We start from the raw sequence: 25,191 nt of genomic DNA, 5'->3' as shown, positions 1-25,191 counted from the left end.
TTTACCGCGAAATTTCTAAAGTAAGATGAATCGAGATGCTGTTTTTTGCGTTGGGTTCTAGAAGTTGTTTATGATCTTTGTGAATATTGCAGATTATCAGGAGATAATTTTCCTCGTTTGTACCTTAAAAAATGCATTTTTTGTAGGTACATATAACATAGTAAATAATGATTAGAAAATGAATTTTTTCAAAATATTTTTTTCTCCATTATGTTCTTCTTACAGCTGTGGTTTTGCGGTTTTATAACAAACATCCAAAACGAAAAATCATATCATTTTTATAGTTTTTTTTCTAAGAAACAAATGTTTATAGCTGAATTCAATAGAATTTGCAACATGTTTACTAATACAAAGTGGTTGGTTCCTATATTTTTTGATTCTTACACCGTAATTTTTATTTATTCCCTTTTATTTTCTTCATTAATTATTCATTAGTTGCGCTCTTTCGCATGTATATAATATATTCAATATCTCGAAAAATGAGCGGTACAAAATAGTACCACAGAAGGAAGAAATATTCTTTTTGTGAGTACAAACGAACCATATTGTTTAAATTCTACATTAAATAATGCGGAGGTTAATTTTCCGGGTATATAATTGTCCTGAAAAAGATAGATTTTTATATTTCGATAAAACTTCTATTACCTATTGAATATATCTCTCTTTTGACGGCTTTTGGATCCATTTTTTGATATGCATTATAAATGCACATATACCACTAATTTTGTGAACGCGCCACAGGTCACACCATTTGACTCAGTTAGTTTGATCATTTTTTATTCAGTCAATTTTTCAGTCAAAATATTTAATAAGTCATAACAGAAGGTTAAATAATATTAGAAAAACATAAACAAAAAACAAAAACAATGTTTATAAAAATATTTAAAAAAAAATAAATACAAGAAGGTGTAGAAGCAGAGCATTATAAATTTTTCCATTACTACATAGATTATTTTTTCCTGCACTAAGAGATATTTGAGTAGTGAGTTTTCTAACCCTAGCCTAGGCAATCCGCAGTAATATAAAGTCCCACGTTTTTTTAAGTACCTACTTTTTTGAGATCAGCGAAAAGAAAAACATTAATATTACCCAATTACTTTAAGTTTGAGTAATTCGCTGGGGAGCTAGATACGGCTTTTTTAACGCCGCCATTTGGAAAACGGGGTATGAAATCGAGTAGAGTAGTCACAATTTTGAGACACACAGAAGATAAGTAATCTCTGAAAACTGGCCTATAAGTCATTATGATCCGATTCTTCGCAAAAATTTGGAGAGAAAGCGAAGATTTGTCAACAATAACTCAAACGTTTGAGGTACACTATCTTTCAGCCGATATTAAATATGAATTCATTGAATTTTGTGTCCAAAAGGTAAAATCAGCCTTATTGCAAGAAGAGAAGAGTGTCAAATACTTCGCTTTTATTGTTGATATCACGCCCGATTAAAGTCACGCTTAATAAAAAACAAGCTCAAAAATTTTGTTAACTTTGTTCCTCCTAAAATCAACATGTATTATCGTGTATTATATATAGTGTTTTTTCAAAGGATTGAGAAGTGGGGACGGTCAAAATTTTCTCTTAGTGGCCTTGAAAACCACACCATGACTCCGCCATGGAAACATTACTTAAATCAAAGAATGGTCTGGTGAACAAGTGCCCCAAGTTGCGTCGTCGGGATCCAAAATTTAGAGTCAGTCCTGTAATTAAATTTTAATGTCTCGCTCAATCGTGCACCTGCTTAGTGTTGTTGGACTATCTAAGAACTATGTTTATATAAATTTTTTACTTTATGAAAATAAGTTCAAAATATTTACTGTTTTGTACCTACAATGTAAAGATTCTATTTTTAGACTATAAGTACACATATTTCATACTTTGAGCTTGTATGTATTTTTCCAGAGATGAAAAGCCAATATTGTAATGATTAATAATATTAAACACTAATATTATTATTAATATTAAATTAATAAATTCATAATATTATTACTATATTGATGTAGATACCTGGTATTGTTGATTTGGTCCCGAAATTAAACTAATAAGTGTTAGCTAGCGAACAATTGACATCACAGTTGAAAAGAATGACCCAAAATTAGTGGATTTCAAAAAAAATTCCAATGAGATCAGATCAAATTTGTCTGCGTTATCAAAAAAAAACTTTTTTAACTCTATGACGTCATCAGAATCCAAAAAATTTAATTTTGCTCCATCACATCCAAATTTTATCCAATTTTGATAAACCAAGTATGTAATCCTACTAAATTTGGACTGTACTTTTCAAATATGTGATCAAAATTAACCTAGCTCTAATTGCTTTCAAGAATGTGGAGCCCTAGTTCCGGAATTAAGCATATAAGTGATAGCTATCGGAAAATTGACATCACAGCTGAAAAGAATGACCCAAAATTAGGGGGTTTAAAAAAAAAATAAAATAAGATCGGATCAAATTTGCCTGTGTTACCAAAAAAATCAAATTTTTTTAACTTAATGACGTGATCAGAATCCAAAAAATTTAATTTTGCTCTATCACATCCAAATTTTATCCAATTTTAATAAACCAAGTATGTAATCCTACTAAATTAGGGCCATACTTTTCAAATATGTGATCAAAATTAGCCTAGCTCTAATTGGTCTCAAGAATGTGGAGTCCTGGTTCCGGAATTAAGCACATAATTGATAGGTAGCGGAAAATTGACATCACAGCTGAAAAGAATGACCCAAAATTTTTCTGTGTTATCAAAAAAATCGAAGTTTTAAACTTTTATGATATTCAGAATTCAAAAAATTTAATTTTGCTATAACACCAAATTATGATATTTATAATATTGTAAATTAATGAGCCTTTTACAGGTTTTACTTTTGTCTAGGAGTTACTATATTTCTTTACTTACTTAGCGTAAAAAAAAAACAAAATTGCTTAATCAACAATAACTATAGGTACAGGGTTTTTTAACAATTAACTCAGTTAAATGTTTCTTTTCATTTATTTAATATTGTTTTTTGTCTTGAAAACGGCCATTTTAGGTTTGTCTCAAATACTAAACTGCTTATAGGTAACTTGAAGACGGACAACTATATGAAAAAATGAAAATAGAACCTTTTTGTTAAAATAGATACAAAAATTAAAAAGATACAAAAAATTAAGCCCTCAAAATTTGTAATTATCTATTCAAAACAAAGAAAGCGCCTGGGCGAATTACTTGGCAAAGTAGGTACTACATAACAATAGAAATAAATAAATTTTAGAAGATTTAAAAATTGTATATCATTATAAAAGTGTGAAAATGTGATCACATGACGCCATCCGTCATGATCAATATGTTTGCATTTCAAGAATTATTATTTATAGCTAATGTAAAACCGATAAAATTTTGATGAGTTGTCACAAAATTCATTGATAAATTTTATAAACTTTTTAAATTAAGCAAATAAATGAAAAACATTTTCAAATTCCAAACGACGTGACCGTGACCGTGACGTGCAGTTTATATTAACGATTCATCGATCGTTGTGTAGTTTGCTAATTTCAATATCTTGGGATTAGCTCCATTCAGAAGAGTAAAAACAGATTTTAAAAAAACTTTATCTTTTTTACTTTAATAAAAGTAATTTTAAAATTTCCAGCATGAGAAAGTTCTTTTAAATAGAAAAAGCACGTCCCATGGTGATTTTGCTGTACCTACACATCCATACAAAAATTTTCCCCCGTATGGTATAAAAACCATGATCCGCTGTCTGCCATGTAATGTGTTTTACTTCTCGACTAATAATTTCCCGACTAATAAATGTTATTTTTCGAAACTGAGTTGAGGTGAAAAATATGCGAGGGCTGCATTTTTCAATCGATTCTTGTTCAGATAAGCTTATAGATTAATACTCCGAATGTTGCTAGAAACCTTATTGGTCCTATTTTGACATTTAACTGTTTCAGTGGAGGGTGGGGGGATATACAAAATTGAGCCAGTAGGGCCTCGGGCAACATCCGGAATATTAGTCAATCGCTCTAGACTAGATAATTAACAAAATACAAAAGGTGAAAAATTAGCTGTTTTAAATTGATTTGAAGAAATTTAGTTCCTGTGTAATTTATGATAAAATATATGTATAGGTACACTGAATTACATTACCAACAATCAAACAGTGCGGCCTGTAGTACCTATTAAATCACCTCATGAAATGTTTTCGTAAACTCCAAATCTATCTTTTTCAGTACTAGTCTAGTTTCTATCAAGGAAGGCATCGAATTAACAAACACTCTATGTAGATGCCTTAAAACTCCTAGGCATTGTTAGCCTAGTCTTAATACAGTAATATATTATTAGGTACTCTCAAAAAACAGTTAAAATTTTTATGTACTTCAGATGAATAATATGTTTAAAAATTAATAGTTTTAAAAACGTGTGAAAAATTGCTATGATCATTTTCATGACGACATTTAGAGCATAATTTTTAAAACAATTTTGTATTTAATGAATTATTTCTCTGATATTTTTAACAGATAAAATTTTGATGAATTTTCAAAAAATTCATTGATAAACTTTTAATATTTATATATCCACAAATTTACCTCTATGTATATACAAGCTTTAATATCTATAATATAAAAATGAATCGCTGAATATGTTGCTAAGCGCAAATCTCGAGAGCAGCTGAATCGATTTCGCTAATTCTTTTTTTATAATATTCCTCGAAGTACGAGGATGGTTCTTGTCAATTTGAGCTTTAATACCATACCATAAAGTTTAAGTGTTAGTAGAGCGGTTCCGGGAAAGCAAAGCAATTGAGTGACGTTATTATCGTATAAATATTAATGTAAATTAATTAAAATAAAAATAAAAAGGTAATAAAAATACCTTTTTAGGGACAAGCTTTTATTGTACTAAAAAGTAGGAAATAATTTTTCCTGAGTCGATTCGAATCATCCTTGTAGTAAATTGAGCGTGTCTAACTTGAGCTTTACAAATAGTCATGTATGAGATGAGCGATTCATTAGAAAAATTATTTTCTACTTTTTAGTGCAATATAAATTTGATAGGAAGATACGAATAAATGAATTTCTGAATTTACTGCAATGGTCAAGCCAAAATATTGATGTTAAATATCCGCTATAATAAACTTAATAACTTTTGTACCACTTATTGTAATCAGACTGCCATAGATATATTCATTATGACTACCAGGCTCAACTCACATTGGAAAAGACAAGTCTATTCATTATTCATCAGCCTAGAAGCCACGAAGTAAAATTTTGGATGAATGTGTGGATGTGGGGAGTTCAAATATATAATGTATTTAGGTAATATGAATTTTAAGTTAGGACACTGGATGTGGGGCCCAGCTTGTGAAGAACTCACAGGATATTCGAACCTATGAGAACTATTGATCTGGACGAAAAACATTTTCGGATGGGCTTAAATATCTTATACTAATGGCTATCTGTGAAAATTATTTTATCTGCATACGGATGTTGGACGAGTATTTATATCTTATTTTTTGATTTCATTGGCATGTGCAAACATAAATAGCTTATAATTGCAAAAAAGCATCCACATGCGAATGTTTAAAAAAAGTTTGATTAATCTCTTTTTTCATAAATTTCAATATTTAGTTATCTTGGTCTTCAAGCCAATATTATACAAGATATTCCAGAATAATCGCAATAACTATTGTGTATGTTTATGAATACATGAATACAGTGCAGTACATACAGCAATACTGGAATATTTATCGTAAATACAGGCTGTCTATAAAAGACCCGCACAACGATCTACCAGATATATAACATATCAAAATAAGTCGATTTAGCTGAACTTCTCTCAGTACAAAGTTGCTTTTTTGGAAGCGGTCCTAAAGTTGAAATTTTGACATGCATAAGCATAGAAATACGGGAGTTGGTAGATAGAAAACTCCAGTTTCTCCGCCAATGGGTTGATGTTCAACTTAAGTTTTATGTGGACTATTGTATCTTGTCAACATACCCATCACCAAAGTAGCATTTCGCTCTGGTTTTAATTCACAAAAAACCAATTCTAATATAGGATCACGTAGCTCACAAACCAAGCAACTTGAGAAAGGACACTAAGACAATATATTCAGTTATAGTCAATTTATTTTATGAGTTAGGTCAAAGCAGTTTTTATTTTAGAAACATGTAAAATAGCAAATTATTCTCGATAGAAACTTCTAAGCCTTTATATTAAAACAAACTTCTAAGCCTTAAATTTTGACAAGTAATGAATTTTGTTATTAAACACAAAAACTTTTATTTAATGTGCAGTTACAATTTCAATATTTAGTTATCTTGTTCTTCAAGTCAATATTGTACAAGATATTCCAGAATAATCGCAATAACTATTGTGTATACTTATGAAGCAGTGCAGTACCTACATATAGCAATATTAGAATATTTATCGTAAATACAGGCCATCTCTAAAAGGCACGCACAACGCTCTCCCAGATATAGAATAGAACGTAGAAATATGGGAGTTTGGAAATAGAAAACTCCAGTTTCTACGCCTATGGGTTGATGTTAAACTTAAATTTTATGTGGACTATTGTATCTTGTCAACATACCCAAACAATGTCAGCATACCCAAAACCAATAGCATTTCGCTCTGGAGTTAAGTCACAAAAAACCATTTCAACCTTTGTACAATATATTCAGTTAGTCAATTTATTTTATGAGTTAGGTCAACCAGTTTTTATTTTAGAAACATGTAAAATTGCAAATTATTCTAGATAGAAACTTCTAAGCCTTTATATGAAAACAAACTCCTAAGTCTTTAATCTTGTAAAGTAATGAATTTTGTTATTAAACACAAAAAACTTTTATTTAACGTGCAGTTACTTCAGTTTTTATCCAAAATAATAAATCCATTCTCGGGTCAAAAAACACGAAATGAAACAAATGAAATTTCTTGTTAACCCTTTCATGTTTGACTAGCGACTGGAGTAACTACGTGTTAAAAAAAAATTTGAAATACAAGCTCATTTTATTCGAAAATAAAAAAAGGGCATTGAATTCCAACCGAATGGAATTAGATGATAATATTAGGTCTTGGGTGAGTTTATTTGTTAGTATTTTTAATCGAATTTCAAAAAAGGAACAATTATTCGATTTGATAACCTGCCTACCGTTCGTGGAAAATAGGATTTTGGTGCAGTATATGTATATTTGTGAAAACAAATACAGAAAGAGAAAGTAAGGGGCAGTATTTTTAAGATTGGGAAATTGATAGAGAACTTTTAAGAAGCAAGAATTTTGCATGCAAATGGGTCCGAAAATGATCCACTTTGGAGCTACAATCATTACAAAAATCGTACACCATTTCGCATTTGTGACATTTTATCATTAAAATTATCGTTTCAATATTTACTTTTTATCTTTTTGCATCGAAATTATTGACAAAATCTTTTATAGGGTGGCTTTCATTCATAAAATATTATGCCTATATCATTCGCGTAACTAAATATAATATTCTGACAATAGTAATATCTTTTATCCAGACTTCGATGTTTCGAGAACTAACACCGATGCCGAAAAGTCTTACCTTTTCTTGTAATTTAAACGATAAATAAGAAATCGAACGCATTCAACGCAACATGACAACAGGCATAAGAAAATACTTTACAGTACAATTTTTATCATTTTAATAATAAAGTCAATCAAAAACAATGTTATTTTGACCTCACATTAAAATTGCACAAAATTGCCTGACTAATGCAATTTGTAATTTTATCTGGAATATTTACTATAAAAGTCAAATTTTTAAAGTGATTGTTAGTAGTGCCTTTTGGTGAAGTTAACAGTATATATTCAACAATGGGTCCTATAGTTGGTATGTATTTTATTTGTTGTAATTTAAATAAGGTATATCGATAATTACACTTAGTAGAAAATTATATTTACTTTTGTGAAATTATTAAATTTTAAAAGATAATAACTGAAAATTCTAAGTATTAAAAATAAAATTTCAAATTAATTTTCATTTAATTTTGTCATAAACTATTGTGTTACCCTTATTCACATGAAAATGCCTCGAAACTGCTTTCGTCAACCGAGAACAATGATTACTCATTCCATATTATAATTATATAAGACATACATTGGAGTATATTTCTTTTTAAGCGATTTAGCCATATAGGTATCCGATTTTTCATTGCATGAACGGTGTTTGAATGTCCTAGGTCTAGGTATTTAAAAGTTTGACAAAAAAGTCTTTATAATGTAGAAAGAAATATATACCAAGTGTTTTTAAGGTTGAATTAAATTTACTGTTATAATAATTACTTAAGGAAAAGAAGTGGTGGGAAAAAAGAAATGTACGAATTCTCTTTTTTGTTGGTTTCATAATTAAAGATCCAATAAAGTTGCTTTAAATTTTTCGGGACTTTATCTTCTCTGTTTAGATAAGGTTATATTGGCTATCCACGAAGGACGCAGGCCATTATCATCTCGGTTTACTACTTAATAAAACAACTCGTTTATCAAAGTTAAGGTTACAAGCAGAAATATATATATCTAGATCATAGAGATAATACTACATAGAGCTGAGATGCAAAGTCACCGCCAAACAATTAATCGTAGCAGAAAGAGAACAGATAATTAGGCGAATATAGCTGTAGAGAGACAGATAAAGTAGGTGTATATAGCTATTTTAGTCTCTCTTATATCTTTTTTTTACCTCTCTCACTGCGATCAACTATATTCACTTATTGCGCTTCCTATGTCTATACAGCTCTATGGTATTATCTATATGATCTAGACACATAAAACCAACGTATAGTTTGACTCGAGTGCAAATATGACTAACTATAAAATATGTTAATTTATATTTAAAAAATATTATTTATGCAATTTCGTCTCTTATCTTCACATTTCCTCCATTTACAAATAAACAATTGGAAATTAGTCATAACAGCCTCTTTTATCGCTAAAATTATCCACTAGAAGCGCTCGAATCGATGTAGCTCTCCCTGCTATGACTACGCACAGAGGCAATATACCTAATTTCATTTTTTTATCATAAAACATTCTAAATTTTTTAAAATCTAAATAATACTAGGAGGTACTTCTTTCTACCTGATTAGGGTAGCACTCTGATATATATTCATGTAATATTGGTTAGATAATATAATTATGTATATATTTATTATCAAATATTAAAAGTAAACATTTTTTTTTCAGCTGTGCTCTTAAGCATACTTGCTTTGAGCAGTGCAACTGCATTACAAAATGAGTTTTTTACAAGCGGAAAAGAAGTAGAATTTCAATATGTATCACATGTTACCGTACGAACTGATCAACCAGCCTCATTCATTTCATTATATGGACTTCAAGCTAAAATGTATGTTCAAAAGAGTCAAGAAGACACATTAATGGTTCGTTTGGATAATATCGTATTTGATCTCGAAAATGGTCCCTTACGAGTTAAAACTGACAAAAATGTTTACGTTCCAATTCCAATGGAAGCTGAAGCACTTAGTCTACCATTCGCAATTAAATACGACAGTAACAAACTTGTAACCGCTGTGATCGTTGATACAAACGACAAAGAATGGTCCTACAATATTAAAAAATCTATTGCGTCTATTTTGCAATTTAACACTGAAGTTTATCGATCATTCGACCGGAAAGTAAGTCATGTAGAATACTCAAGAGAACAAACCCTTTATGGATTATGTAACGTTACGTATAACGTGTTACCACATGAAGACCACGTTACCGTTGTTAAAACCATCGATCCAAGACCATGTGATAATAAATTTAATTTAAAACGAAATGCAAACTTCTTAAATATTGACTCTAATCGAGTTTACAAAATAAACCAAAAGGACAACAAAGGACGTTTAGAAATGATTGAAGCACGAGGTGATTTTATTTTAGCACCATACAGGGCAACAACCGAAATGGAATCTCTTAAAGTACATCAACGATTTGTGTTTGTTAAAGAAGTAGCTATTACAAATCCACTCGTAATCACCAATCAATTGGTATTACGTTCATTAAAATACGAAGATCCACAATCAAAATGCCGTGAAACGCCATTAATTTCTCATGTTGACATCACTGGTGGACGTTCCAAATACAATAATGATGTTTTAGTACCAAAAGTTCACCTTTGGTTAGATCAATTGGTAAATTTAGTACATGAAGATCATATTACGTTAGCTAAACCCGATTCTAAAGTATTACAACTTCTACAAAAATTGTATGCAGTATTAGAAATTTTCGATTTAAGTACACTGGAACATACTTTCGCTTTATTGCAAGAAAAATCACAAAGTTCGCCTAAAGAAATGCGTAACATTAATTTATTCGTTCAATTACTTCCTCATGTTGGAACAAGATCATCTGCTGTGTTAATCCGTAATTTAATTCGTAAACAAAAGATTGACGAAACAATGGCTGTAAGAGTACTTCGCGATTTACCAGCTCATTTACATTGCCCAAATGAAAAATTGTTAATCGAACTTGAAGATATGCTTACACTTGGTAAAGAAGGCAGTCGTGTCCATCGTGCTAGTGTACTTGCTTTCGCTTCATTAATCAAACGTACATTCTTAGGATTTGATGAAAAATCAGTTGTCCTAGACAAATACAACAAATTATTTATGAAAAAATTAACAACCTCCCAAGATTATAACATCCAAGTACTTTATGTACATGCTTTGGCTAATGTTGGATTTGAATCAGTAGTTTATACTTTAGCTCCAATCCTAACCGGTGAAATGGTAGTTCAACGAAATTTACGTTCTTTAGCTTTATGGGCAGTAGCTCCATTATTCCAAAAAAATCACAGTTTAATGATTAAATTCATTTGGCCAATTCTTAGTCATCGTAAATTAGATATCAGTCTACGAACAGTTGCATATGATATTTATGTACGAACTGAAAAGCCAACATTAAATCGATTCATGCAACTTTATTGGTTAATGCGTGATGAAACTAATGAACGTTTCTACAATTTCCATTACAATACATTGGTAACAATTTCCCAACTTCGATACGCTCAACATAATGAAAATCAAATTATGGAAATAGCTCGTACCATTTTACGAATGAGTCGTCACCCAATTGTCGTATATGAAAATGAAGGTATTTTTGTAAGTGACTTCATTGATCAGAAATCTGGTCTCGGTGGACAAATCGATAATTTATATTCTTTTGGAAGTCACATCAATATCCGTACCAAAATAATGTCACGAATTTATGGTCATAGTACAGAAATGTTAACCCTACAAGTTGGAATTGCTACACCCACTACTATCAGTACCAATGATAAGGAATCTGTATTGCAATATGTTGAGTTTATTATCAGACATGAAGGCAGAATTGTCATGACTTATGCTGAGGACGAACCATCAGTACCAACATTTTTAAATATTGTTAAAGATTTAGGAATTAACCTTGAAAAAAGTGTAGACAGCAAAGTTCTTGAAATTCCATACTTATACGAACGAGTTATGCCAACCGATTTTGGAGTACCAATTCGAATGTACGATATGCTTCCACACATTCAATCAATTTATTTCAAAATGGATACTGCACAAAAAGAAAATATGAAATTTGATTTCCAAATAAAATCTATGTCTTTGTATAATCGCGGATTCAAAGTTTATAATCCAATCAACGATTTGTGGCATGGAATTGAAGAAAATAAACACATTGATTTCTCATTTGGATTTAGCCTTTTAATTTCACAAAATGCAGAAACTGTATACAATATTAAAGTTCATAAATTTAATAAAGAGGCTGTTAATGGAGTACAAGTACATACCGAAAATGTTGCCTATATTAAAGGAGAAAGTGCACAAGAATTACTTTCCCAATTCCATAAAGACAGTTTAGTACGAAGATCAATAATTCGAGGAGAAGACTACATTACAAATGTAAGTGTAAATATTATAACGACTTTTTGGAACGAAGTTCCTTAACGCGGCTTGCCATGGTGAGCAAACTGGCAAAGACTGTCACGTAACAAGGTGAAAATGCTTTGTGTGTGTGCTATATCCATGGGAAACCACGATATTTTCATCTACTTCTTATTATTTTTATTTATTATAATACACCCATTTTGCATTTTTGCACTATTTACATCCAAAACTAGTTATGGATGCATATGCATAACTGGTTTTGGATGTAAATAGTACAAAAATGGTTTTTTTACACTAGTTTCTAATTGCCTTTAATTAATTGTTTTAGGACAAAATCTATGACACAAAATGCAACACTCTTGGACATCATATTGAAGTAAAAGTATTCGATTGTGATCGTGATGTATCACGAGGTAGTTTAATTACACGTCTTCAAGAAATCGAAACCGAAGATATGGATCGTGACAATTTTATTTCAATAGAATTATTACGTGTATATTTATCATCTCTTTTCCAAAGAGGTTACGGATCTCATGGTTATGGCGTTCGTTTTACACCACTGGAAACTTTTGACCATATTGAATTCAATGTGACAACACGTTCATCAAGTGAACAAAAGGGTGATTTAAAATCATTTGGTTATGAAATTGATGTAGAAGGTGCAACAAAATCAGTTGAAAACGTCAATCTTGCTACATACAATTCGAAGTTTAATGTAAACTTTTCTGAGCAACAACGACATGTAGTACTCAAATGGTGGATCGTTCATAATGATCAAGTAAACAAGGAACGTAAACTTGATATTGACTTACGTTATTTAATGAAAGAAGATCATTTTGGTTCAAAATTAATTTTATCACTTGGTGAAGTTGACAAATTAGGTGTCATTACCTTTGACATTAAAGGTACTCGTAGCGAAGAACAAGAACGCATCTTAAAAGAACGTAAAATAACTTATGACGAATGCCGACCAGAAATGGTAGCTTGGAAATACTTAGCTCCTGTTAAAGTTGAATGTGCAGTCGCACATTCAAGCTTAAATCACTATGTGATTGACGTTACCGCCAATGACGTAGAAAACAGAATGGTACAAATGGTTTTATATCATTTTAATACATTACGTCATCACTACTCAATGTATGCCCAAAGAAAAACTAAAACTGAAACAAATGTAATGCCAATGCACTTGGATGTCGTTTTTCCAGTATTCAGAAAGGAATGGGATGTAACAGTTGATACACCACGTTACACTGAAGTTTATACAGGATTACCACAATATGAATGGAGCTACTGGGGATTGGACGATATTTCATTGGCAAACATTTTCTTCACTATTTGGAAATGGGGTAGTATTGATAGTGTAACCTCAATGGAACAATGTGTTATTTCTAAAGAACATGTTTTGACAAAGAATGGCAACTATCGAGGATCTGAAATGACAAATGAATGGACCTTATATCTCAAAGGAAGTACAGATAAACGTGAACTTTATGATGTTTATGTTAAAAAAGTAAATGGTAACCGACCATTGGTGAGTTAGAAATTTTATATTCACTTATTTAATTTACGCTTTTCAAACTTCTCTTTCTTCTGATAACTATTGATTAAAATAATATTATTAAATTAAAAAAAGTATGAAAAAACTTGTTGAAAGTCGAATCATGGACCTTCCACTTTTCGGCTGAACGAAATCACGAAGTCATAACATGTTCGCTGGATGTAATAATGTTAGTTTATGATACCACTAAATTATGTACACACCCCTACGTACAAAAAACTTAATTTCGATAACACGTGGAAGAATTTGAACACAAGTGGTTAATAAATACTTGAGCATTTTAAACCTCTTAAACCTCTTTTAAATTCGTGACCTTTTAAAATATATTCCTTGTTGTTTAATTTTAGGCAATCCAAGTAAAAATAGGAACTGATACATTAGAAATCATGCCACAAGGACATGAATTGGTCATGAAAGTAAATAATGTTATGGTTACACCAGTTGTTGGAAAATACACAGAAGAAGGTCAATGGAATTACTTAATGGTTGAATCACCAAAAATGATGATGTTCTCTACTAGAATGCATGGTCTACATATAATCTATGATGGTAGAACAATTAGAACAATGACTCCTTCAACTCAAGCACTTAATTTCGAGGGACACTGTGTTGAAAGTGAAAAAAATCAAAAACAAATTGCATTAACAAGCTCTGGCTTAGCGTTTGTATTTATTAAGGATCGTACAAATTGAAAATGAATTCTGATTGTTGAATACTCCAAATATATTTTTTGTTTGTTTTGTAATTATAAATTTATTTAAAAATTGTTTTTGTTTATTTTTATTTTTTGTTAATTATTATTTTAATTAAATAAAATTTTTGAATGCTATTTATGTACTTTATTATTTACCTGAAAGAGTGGCTGTGAAAATACCTCGTGAGATATTTATCTGAAAACTGATGAACTTGTTGCGCATCAAGTCCCTGAGTAGCTTGCCTACCAAAAAAAAAAAAAAATCTGGGCCGTCAAGTGGTACATTTTTTGTCTAAGAAATTCTTGAACAGTCCGGTATTCGTAATTAAAACGTAATTATGACCACTTAAGTGGTCAACTTTTCAGGTTTGAAGAAAAACCTAAAATTGTACCTGTTTGTTTGTGGCATTTAAGGTTCTCGACCAAAACCGTTTTTAACTTAAATGTCAAAAATGGGGAGACACTGGGCAGACACTAATGTGGTCATTTTGGTATTAAACCATGCTTGAAATTTTTTTAAAAACGTCTTCAAAAAATTTTTGTTCATTTTCTGAGTAATCCATTCCAGCACTATTACTTGTGTAAATGAGCACCATAGGTATATTGAGTCTTGACCTTAACCGTTAGAGCCCTAAGAAGACTCTTCTTTAAATTAACTTTTCCCTTAAAACCTCTTACAAACTGAACCGATTTCGGGGATCATAGCCAATTTTTAAATTTTCCGGGTACGGAACCCTAAACTCGCACTTGAAATATAGCTAAGAACACTCTCCGTTAAATTACTTATCAAACGAAACAAAAAAATCAAAATCGGTTCATCGGTTTATGCGCCGCAGTGCCACGGTGCCATAGACAGATAGACAAACAAACAGACTGATAGACATAGCGATCACACACACATAGCGATCAAACTTATAACACCCCTTTTTTAGTTCGGGGGTTAAAAAATATAAAATTATACTGAATTAAAAATTTCATTTCACATTCCAACTTTCAACCCTACCATTTTTGCGTTTTTTTCTGCATATATTTTGACTAGAATGACTTCTAAAAATATAAATTAATGATGTACTAGTCTGTTTGGTAATCGTTACCCAGCCATTTTTATAGACTGATTATATGAAAGATAACGCTTCATTTTTCAAATAAACCCAAATTCAAATGTAAAAATAAGATCGCTACCTAAAAGCTAGGATGAAAGTACCTATTCATAGGTGTAATAATAGGAAAATTATAGTTTAAGATTGTTTTTCAGTATAAAACAATCGCTTCGCCCGCCACCCATAATTGGAATACACTGCTATTCAAGGACGTTTTGCATAAGCTACTGAAGAAATAACTATAAATAAATGTAATCTTCCTATAAAAATTATTAGAATTAAGTAAAATGTATTATGTCTGTCAAATAAAGTCACATGCGTATAAGAAAAGGGTAAAAATTATTTTTGTCATTTCTAGCAATCAGGATCATTAAAAATTTTTTAATTATTATTCATATTTTCAGTCTGTCATGTTTCTCCCCTCTGGCACAAAAAATGAATTACAATTAATAAATTTTTTAAGGATCCTGATTGCTAGAAAAGACAAAAATTATTTTTCCACTTATCTTACGCATATGACTCCATTTGACAGATTTAGATATGATTTGGATTAAGAGATACTTGTAATTTTTACAGGAAGATTCCACAAATTAACATGCTGACCTAATAATAGTGTTTTAAATTAATTGAATAATATTTTTCGTTGAAATGCAATAAATTCAAGATCATATTTTTATTTATCAATATTATGAACTAAGAAATAAAAAATAGCTTATTATGACCCCGCAAATTATTAATAAATAAGTCTCTATTATGGTAAATAATTATAAGTAAAGTTAAAAAATTTTTTTTTCTAAAATCATATCAAATATTTAATATAAAAGCAAATATAAAAGTGATTCATTATTATAGTACCTTTTGGTGAATTTAACACTGTGTATTCAACAATGGGTCCTATATTTGGTATGTACTTTATTATTTCAATAGTTATTTTTAACTTTTGAAAATTTTCCATAATTTACTGTTTCTACTATTAAAGAAAAACTTAATAATACATTATTGCTTTAAACTGTGAAAAACGCTTAATTAACGTGAAGTAAAAGGTACAAAAAAATTGTAATTCTTAATCTAAATGTTTTAAAGCGTGGGATTGTTTGTTTTATTATTAGAAAAATAGAATAATAAATTATTATAACGATTTTTGTTAACTTCGAGTTGAGACATAGTGATTGAAATTAATACCACGATACTTGAAATTAAATTGCAACCATTCCAACCATTGCAATTGCAAATATCGATATTTACCGAAATTTAAGACTTTTGTATGTTTTTAAATTATATTTTTTAAAAGAAATTCCTGAATATACAATTTTATTTCGAGGATCGTGACAACTATTTCAATAAGTAATAAATTATTGTTTTAAACTGCGAAAATTCGCTCTATTTATGAGGACTAAAAGATATAAACTAATTATAATTGTAAAATTTAATATTTCGAGCGTAAGCGTGGGATGCTCTCTAAATTCATATTCGAAATTTAAAAGATTACATACTTTGAAAAAATCGGAGTGTCAGAAATTGAATAAAAAAAATCAGAAAGTTGTAAAATATCGGTTTTTTGCAAAAGAATAAAAAAAAGAACAAATCATTTTAATAAAAAACAGAAAATAGAAAGTTGTAGAGCTAAGATAAAACGAAAAAAATGGGTCTAATACGTTTGAAATTTTACGAGAAAACACAGTTAAAATGCGAATTTTTTTTTTCTAAATTCTTGCTTTTCCCCATATTTTTACGATTTTATCATGCATCTGCGAGATTAATAATTATGCAGAGGCTTTAGAGCAACTGTTAACGAAGAAAATGATTCTTTTTTGAAATTGTCGTTTCATACTTCGTTACAATTTGATACTTTAACGGATTTCCTGCGAGTCATACAAGCAGAGAAAATGAATAGTAAAACACGGAATTTTTAAGTTTTGACCGAATTGTACTTCTTTTTGTTTTATTAGCTCTACAACCCTCATACCATATAGTTTTTTAAACTATGCCTCATAAATATAACACAAATTTCTACCTTATACCTAATTTCATTTAGATATTCCAAAGCAAATGAAAAATAAATTGAAAAATTATTAATTAAATTTATACATTAAATTTTTATTATAGATCCGTTTGATTTCGAATCATTTTCTGAATGCTAATAAAAATAAAAATTTGGCTAATTTTTATCTATAAATTTTCAAAATTATATTTTCGCTTTCTTGAACACTATTGTAGTAAATAATTCATTGTGATAACTCGTTCATAGGCAAAAAAAAAACATTCAACGGCATTAGTACATCGGAAATTGGCCTAATTGCTTTTTAAGTGCTTGATTGTTAAATTTTAAGAGAGCTAGCGAAAAGGCACCCAAAAATCAGGATTTTCTGTTCTATACATGCTAGAAAGATGGAATTTTTACCAATCGACTCATAATAGAGTGAAATAGCCAGCAAATTCGAACAATTTTATTACCTACATCGCAACTATCCGGAAAATGAAAGTCCCATTTTTCTTTACGCATTTTTCTTTATAAATGACGGATTTTACAAGTCTATCAAAGTAATTATTAATAGGGTACTGAAAACCAAACCTCTTATAAGGATTTTATGATGTACAGTTTAGGTATAAATAACTTTGATGCGTCAAAATTAAAAATATTTTCTTTTCAGCTTTTGTTCTTAGTATCATTGCTTTGAGTAGTGCAACCGCATCACAAAATTATTTTTTTACAAATGGAAAAGAAATAGTTTTTAAATATGAGTCACATGTTACCGTACAAACAGACCAACCAGCATCATACGCTTCATTATATGAACTTCAAGCTAAAGTCCATGTCCAAAAGAATGAAGAAGACACATTAATGGTTCGTTTGGATAATATCGTTTTTGATCTTGAAAATGGTCCAATGCAAGAAAGTGTCACTAACCATGTTTACGTCACAATTCCAAAAGAAGCTGAAGCACTTTCCCTACCATTCGCAATTAAATATGACAGTAACAAACTTGTAACCGCTGTGATGGTTGATTCAAATGACCAAGAATGGTCCTACAATATTAAAAAGTCAATTGCATCAATTTTCCAGTTTAACACTGAAGTTTTATCAACCTTTGATCGAAAAGAAAGTCACGTTGAATATTCAAGAGAACAAACCATTTATGGTTTATGCAACGTTACATACGATGTGCTACCACGAAACGATCATATTATGGTTATTAAGACAGCCGACCCAAGGCAATGTGGAGACAATTACAATTTAAAAAGAAACGCGAACTTGTTGGATGTTGACTCTAACCGGATTTATAAAATAAACCAAAAGGACAAGAACGCTCGCATAGAAATGATTGAAGCACGAGGTGATATTGTTATTGCAAAATTTAGAGCAACCAGTGAAATGAAATCACTTAAAGTACATCAACGATTTACGTTTGTTGAAGAAGTTGCTGTCACAAATCCATTTATAATTAGCAATCAATTGGTATTACGTTCATTAAAATACGAAGATCCGCTCTCAAAATGCCGAGATGGACCAATTTTGACTGATGTTGACATCACTGGTGGCCGAGCAAAATATAATAATGATATTTTAATACCAAAAATTCATGCTTGGTTAGATCAATTAGCAAATGTGTTACAGGAAAATCATCTAACGTTAACTAAACCCGACTCAAAATTAATGCACCTTTTACAAAATTTATACGATAAATTAGAAAACTTTGATTTAACAACATTAGAACATATTTCCGCTTTATTACAAGAAAAATCGCAGGTTTCATTTAAATTATTCGTTCAATTATTACCTCATGTTGGAACACGATCTTCAGCTTTGCTACTCCGAAATTTAATTCGTAAAAAGAAGATTGATGATTCAATGGCTGTGTTAGTACTTCGTGATTTACCAGCTCACGTACGCTGTCCAAACGAAAAGTTATTAACCGAACTTGAAGATATGCTTGGACTTGATACGGAGGGTAGTCGTGTTCATGTAGCTAGTGTACTTGCTTATGCTACATTAATCAAACGCACATACTTAGGAGTTGAAGAAAATTCAACGGTACTTGACAAATATGAGATATTGTTTTTGAAAAAAGTACTACTTTCTCAAGATTATAACATAAGAGTACTTTATTTACATGCGCTAGGCAATATTGGAATGGAATCGGTAATTCATATTTTAGCTCCAATTCTAACCGGTGAATTGCCGCTTCATGGCAATTTACGTTCTTTAGCGTTATGGGCAGTAGCTCCATTATTCCAAAAGAATCCCAGTTTAATGATTAAATATATCTGGCCAATTCTCAGTGACCGTAAGTTAGATATTGGTTTACGAACAATTGCGTATGATATCTATGTACGAACTGAAAAGCCAACATTAAATCGATTCATGCAGCTTTACTGGTTAATGCGAGTTGAAAATAATGAGCGTTTCTACAATTTCCATTACAATACATTGGTAACAATGACCCATCTTCAATATGTTTTAAATAATGAAAAACAAATTATTGAAATAGCGCGTGCCATTTTACGAATGAGTCGTCATCCAATAGTCGCATATGAAAATGAAGGAATATTTGTAAAAGACTTCATTGATAAGGAATCTGGACTTGGTGGAAAAATTGATACTATGTATTCGTTTGGAAATGATGTCACCATTCGTTCAAGAACAATGTCACGTGTTTATGGTTTTGATGTAGAAATGTTTTCCTTCCATTTTGGTGTTGTTACACCAACGAATAATGATATTAAATCCAAAGAATCCGCTCCAAAATATGTTGAGCTCATAGTAAGACGCGAAGGCAGAGTTGTTATGATTTACGTGGAGGACACACTAACTCCACGTAGATTCTTCGATATTATTAAAGATTTAGGAGTTAACATTGATACAAATGAACATAATCAAATTCTTGAAATTCCATATTTATACGAACGAATTATGCCAACCGATTTCGGAGTACCAATTCGAATGCCTGAATTACTGTCACACATCTACACCATTTATGGCAAAATTGACAATACAGAAAATAAAAATATGAAATTTGATTTTAAAATAAAGACAATGACTTTACACAACACCGCATTTCAAGTATATAATCCAATCAACGATTTATGGCATGGAATTGAAGAAATTTCGCATATGAATTTCCAATTAGGATTCACTATTTTTGCTTCACAAAAAGACGATGGTGTATACCAAATTAAAATTAAAACATTAAGTAAAGATGCTGGTAATGGATTACAAGTGCATACTGAAACTGTTGCTTTTATCAAAGGCGAAAATGCGCAAGAATTACTTAAACAATCCCATAAAGAAAGCTTAGTTCGAAGATCAATAATCCGTGGAGAAGACTATATTACCGATGTAAGTATAATTTTACTTCTTATTTTTTTCTGCCTATATTAAATTTGATCTAAGGTTTGCATCGGAAAACATTGTACTTTTGACCGGAATTTTTACTGTGTCTCAAATTGTGAACCGTTGTTGTAACTTCACAAAGTCACTTTTAGCTCCAGGCAGTGGCGGATATAGGCTTGAAGCCGCCCTAGGTACGGTTTGATATGCCGCCCTTTTTTCTTTGTCAGGTAGTGATCATTTTTCTTTTCTTTTTTTTTTTTTTTTGGTATCCTAATCCTAATATTCTATTATCAGTTTCCAAAGAGTGATAATTGAAATTAAAGATCTAATTTTAAAGTATTTTTTAATTTTTATGGATTAAATTTTATTAAATTAAATATAATTTCAAATATAAATTATAAAATTTGTTAAAAGTTAAATACAATTTTTCAAAAATAAATAATTAATATTTTATTTAAATAATCACTTATAGAATCACATTCTTCTTCCTGGCTTTAGTTTGCGCGAAATAACGTCGATTGTATATAGGTATCTTTATAATCAATTTCTTGCACTAATTCAACTTCATTGACAATAATGAAAGAGCATTAAGTCTATCTTGCCCCATGGTTGAACGTAAATTATTTTTTAACCATTTCAGGGTGGAAAAAGTCTCTCTCTTGAACAATTTATCTGGGATGTTCAAAAAAAATACGTAGAGTAATATCTATATTAGGATAAACATCTTGCAGATTTCGTGAATACAATAGATTACATGTGTTTTTTGCCGAGCGTATACCTTCAAAATTTGCTTAGATGTCTTTAAGTAGATAATGTAAATGAATATATTCCTTCCCTGATGTTTCTTCTAAGTCGTCAGGATACTTACTGAGGAGTTCATTTGCTTGGTTTTTCAACTTTTTTTTAAAAATAATTTATAGTATTTATCAATCAAAACTACAATTAATAAAAGTCTATTTATTTATCTATTAAAATTAACATTGTGCCTCCCTAAATGCAGCACTGTCTCGAGGAATACCTGAAAAAATTTTATTTCGAAATTAGTCACTCATTAAGTATTAAGTAACTATAATAATATGCGAAAAAACATAATAGCTGTAATTTATCTCTTATGAGATAAATTCTTAATTAATAATGTAATATTTTCTATTTTCAGACTGTAGTCTACGATACAGAATGTAATACACTTGGACAACATGTTCAAGTGAAAATATTTGATTGTGATCGTGATTTATCATCTGGTGGCCTAATTACACGTCTGCAAGAAATCAATACTGATGAAAATAATGATGGTTTTATGACTTTAGAATTATTAAATTTGTATTTGTCAACATTATTCCCAACTGGTAATGGACGTTGCGGCTATGGTGTCATTCTTACACCTTTAGAGACTTTCGATCATATGGAATTCGATGTAACTATGTTTACAAAAGGAGAAGTGTCTAAACCAAAAGACTACATGCTTGGATTTGTAGCAGAATCAATTACCATTGAAATGGATATGCAAGGTACTACAAAATCGGTTCAAAACACTAATCTTGCTACATATCATTCGCATCTTAATGTAAGCACTACTGAGCTACAACGAATTGGTGAAATCAAATGGTGGATCGTTCACAAAGATCAAGTTAACAAGGAACGTAAGCTTGATATTGACTTACGTTATCAAATGAAAGAAGATCATTTAGATTCCAAATTAATTTTATCACTGGGTGAAGTTGACAAATTAGGAGTAATTACCTTTGACATTAAAGGTACTCGTAGCGAAGAACAACAACGTATATTGAAAGAACGTAAAATAACTTATAACGAATGCCGACCAGAAATGGTTGCAGGAAAGTTCTTAGCTCCTGTTCCACTTGAATGTGCAATTGCGCATTCAAATTTAAACCGATATGCGATCCATGTTGCTGTCAATGATGTCCAAAACAGAATGGTAAAAATGATTTTATCTCATTTTAATGCTTTACGTCATCGATATTTCATGTACGTGAAAAGAACTACTAAAGATGAAACAAATGATGTAATGCCAATGCACCTATATATAGATTATCCCATATTCCGAAAGGAATGGGATATAACAGTTGATACACCAAGTTACAATGAAATTTACTTGGGAATACCACGAAACGAATGGATAGACTGGGATTTGGATGATAATTCATTGCCTAATATTTTCTTTACTCTTTCTAACTGGGATGGAATTGATCGTGTTACCTCGATGGCGCAATGTGTTATTTCTAAAGAATATGTTTTAACGTTAAATGGTAATGCTCATAAATATGGAATAACAAACGACTGGTCAAAATGGTCTTTATATCTTAAAGCAAGTACAGCAGAGGAAGGTGAAGTTTATAGTTTTTTCGTTAAAAACGTAAATGGTAATCGACCTTTGGTGAGTATGAAACTTAATTTTATTCACTCATTTCAAACTTATTTTTGGTGGCGCAAAGATAGTTCTAAAATAAAAGTCATCCGATTCGTTTATTATGACATAACGAAATTTCTACCATGTCTTAAAGGAGAATGGTACTTGTATATTACATTAGAAATAAATTGTAACAGTTTTTCGCCACATTTTAAAGAATGACAGATTTTTATTTAATAATCCCATATTAGGAAAAAATTTTCTCGCATTTTCTAGCCGTAGAAATTATAGTTGTGTCCTTTTGACTGTTACACAGGAATAATTTTGACAGTCAAAACTGTTAACTTTTTTAATACAAAAAAAATTGTGAGCTTTTTTCAATAAACTGTCTTGTAGTAAACAAAAAAGTAAAGAATTTTTTTACCCTAATTCGAAAAAATTCTCGAGTTTGGAAAATTTTACATTTTACTTGAAAATTAAAAAGTATTTAAACACAAGAAAAAACAAACAATTGTTGAAATACCATGTATAGACAGTGTTGATAATGCAATCGTTTGTTTTTGACGTCATGTAAGTAAAGTAAGATCGGTCACTCTCGATAAAAGTCACTCTTAGGTAGCCACAGTCGTGTTTATATATCTAATTGACACCTTCACGAGTAAACAGTGATGTTTACGAAAAAATGTTTCAAACAAAAGTTGTTTATTTTTGTATAAAGAAGATTTTTTATATTTCAACTTTTGTTCTATCTCTAACGGTTTAAAAGATGGGTCCTAATTGACCATTATTGTTCATTTAAGAACTAAACCTCACTTTTTACGTTCTGAGCACGCTGTAAAAATTTCAGCTTAATATCGTGTTGTCAAACAGACAACTGAAAATGGATTAATTAGGTGATTTAATGAACACCTATACCAATATTTTGTTTTTAGCATTATGTTTTTAAGCGTTACAAACTTGGGGCTGAAATCAGTATATCTTGATATATTTCATAAATACATATATTAAAAACGGGACATAATGAAAATCCAACATTATAAGAGCTTACGGACTAATAACGTACTATAATTTTTCAATTTCAGCCAAATATCTCTTTTTGTTTTTGAGTTACTTTCCAAGTCTGAATTCTAGTTATTTTAAAGTAATCTGTCTATTATATCTAATTTCAGGCAATGCAAATAAAAATGGGAAAAGATGTCATTGAAATCATACCAGAAGGGCATGAATTCGTTATCAAAGTAAATAATAATGTGGTTACGCCAATTGTTGGAAAATACACAGAAGAACCAATCTGGAGTTATTTAATGGTTGAATCACCAAAAATGATCATGTTCTCTACAAGATTGTATGGACTCCATGTAATTTACGACGGTAGAACAATACGTTCAATGCTTCATCCAGGACTAATACAAAATTTTGACGGACATTGTGCAGAAGCTGGGTTAGAACAGGACTTTAGCATAAGCACTGCAAGCTTTGTTACTGCTATGTCTATGTTTGGATTATAACTTTAAATATAGATTTTAATTAGATTTTTTATATTACAAATTTAATTTAAAATGAATGTTATTTTTTGAAAAAATTGTATTATATTTAATTAATAAAGTATCTTATAAATTATTTACAATGTTGAAATTCCATCGTAATACGTACTCATCCTTTCCTTTTATTGAAAAAATTGAATAATTTTCCTCTATCCGTTTGCAAAACTATTGATATTTCAAACCAAAAACGTAAGAATATAAACTGAAATAGATTGTCAAGTGATCTTTCTTTAATCTATCGAAAGCAGTATAAGAAACAAACATTTACTTTTGAAATTATATTCATGGGTCATACTTTACTGTTAACGATAGGGTACTGTGGTGTTAACAATTAACACACACATATAGTACTATATTATAAACAAATGTAATCTAGACAATTCAAAAAAGAAACAAACAATATCGTTTTATAGTAAGACTAGCTTAATACCCGCCCGCTTCACTGGGCTTAAAAATCAAAACCACCGCTTTATAACCTTCATCTGTCTTGATATCATTTATCTCCTTTCCATAACACTCGAAGGGATTGTTTTACATTATCAATGCCACTATCATTACATTATAATTGTTAATTATTTATTTAATAGAAATATTTTTATTATTGATTTCTTACAAATATCAAATTGTCATCCATACGTCATTACATATCTGTCATTATACGTCAATTACATAGCTGTCATTTGCATTTTGTTATTCCAAGTCTGATTCTTTTTTGTTAT

The 25,191-nt window shown here is 30.3% G+C and overlaps 2 protein-coding genes across 2 annotated transcripts; both read left to right on the top strand.

Moving 5' to 3' along the window:
- The first annotated feature begins 7,795 nt into the window (after window positions 1–7,795).
- LOC123300110 lies at window positions 7,796–14,172 on the top strand. The gene is made up of 4 exons (XM_044882591.1): window positions 7,796–7,837; window positions 9,187–11,891; window positions 12,205–13,407; window positions 13,782–14,172. Exons 1-4 carry the CDS (start codon window positions 7,822–7,824, stop codon window positions 14,124–14,126), a joined length of 4,269 nt encoding a protein of 1,422 aa, XP_044738526.1. The 5' UTR covers window positions 7,796–7,821; the 3' UTR covers window positions 14,127–14,172.
- Window positions 14,173–16,000: 1,828 nt separating this feature from the next.
- Window positions 16,001–24,442, top strand: LOC123290637. Its single transcript, XM_044870893.1, has 4 exons — window positions 16,001–16,131; window positions 17,880–20,566; window positions 21,717–22,955; window positions 24,098–24,442. The coding sequence occupies exons 1-4, from the start codon at window positions 16,116–16,118 to the stop codon at window positions 24,434–24,436; spliced, it is 4,281 nt and encodes a 1,426-aa protein (XP_044726828.1). The 5' UTR covers window positions 16,001–16,115; the 3' UTR covers window positions 24,437–24,442.
- Window positions 24,443–25,191: the final 749 nt, after the last annotated feature.

The sequence above is a fragment of the Chrysoperla carnea genome, chromosome 1, assembly GCF_905475395.1.
Source record: "Chrysoperla carnea chromosome 1, inChrCarn1.1, whole genome shotgun sequence".
In the NCBI taxonomy this organism is placed as follows: Eukaryota; Metazoa; Arthropoda; class Insecta; order Neuroptera; family Chrysopidae; genus Chrysoperla; species Chrysoperla carnea.
This window is presented reverse-complemented; position numbering and strand designations above follow the sequence as displayed.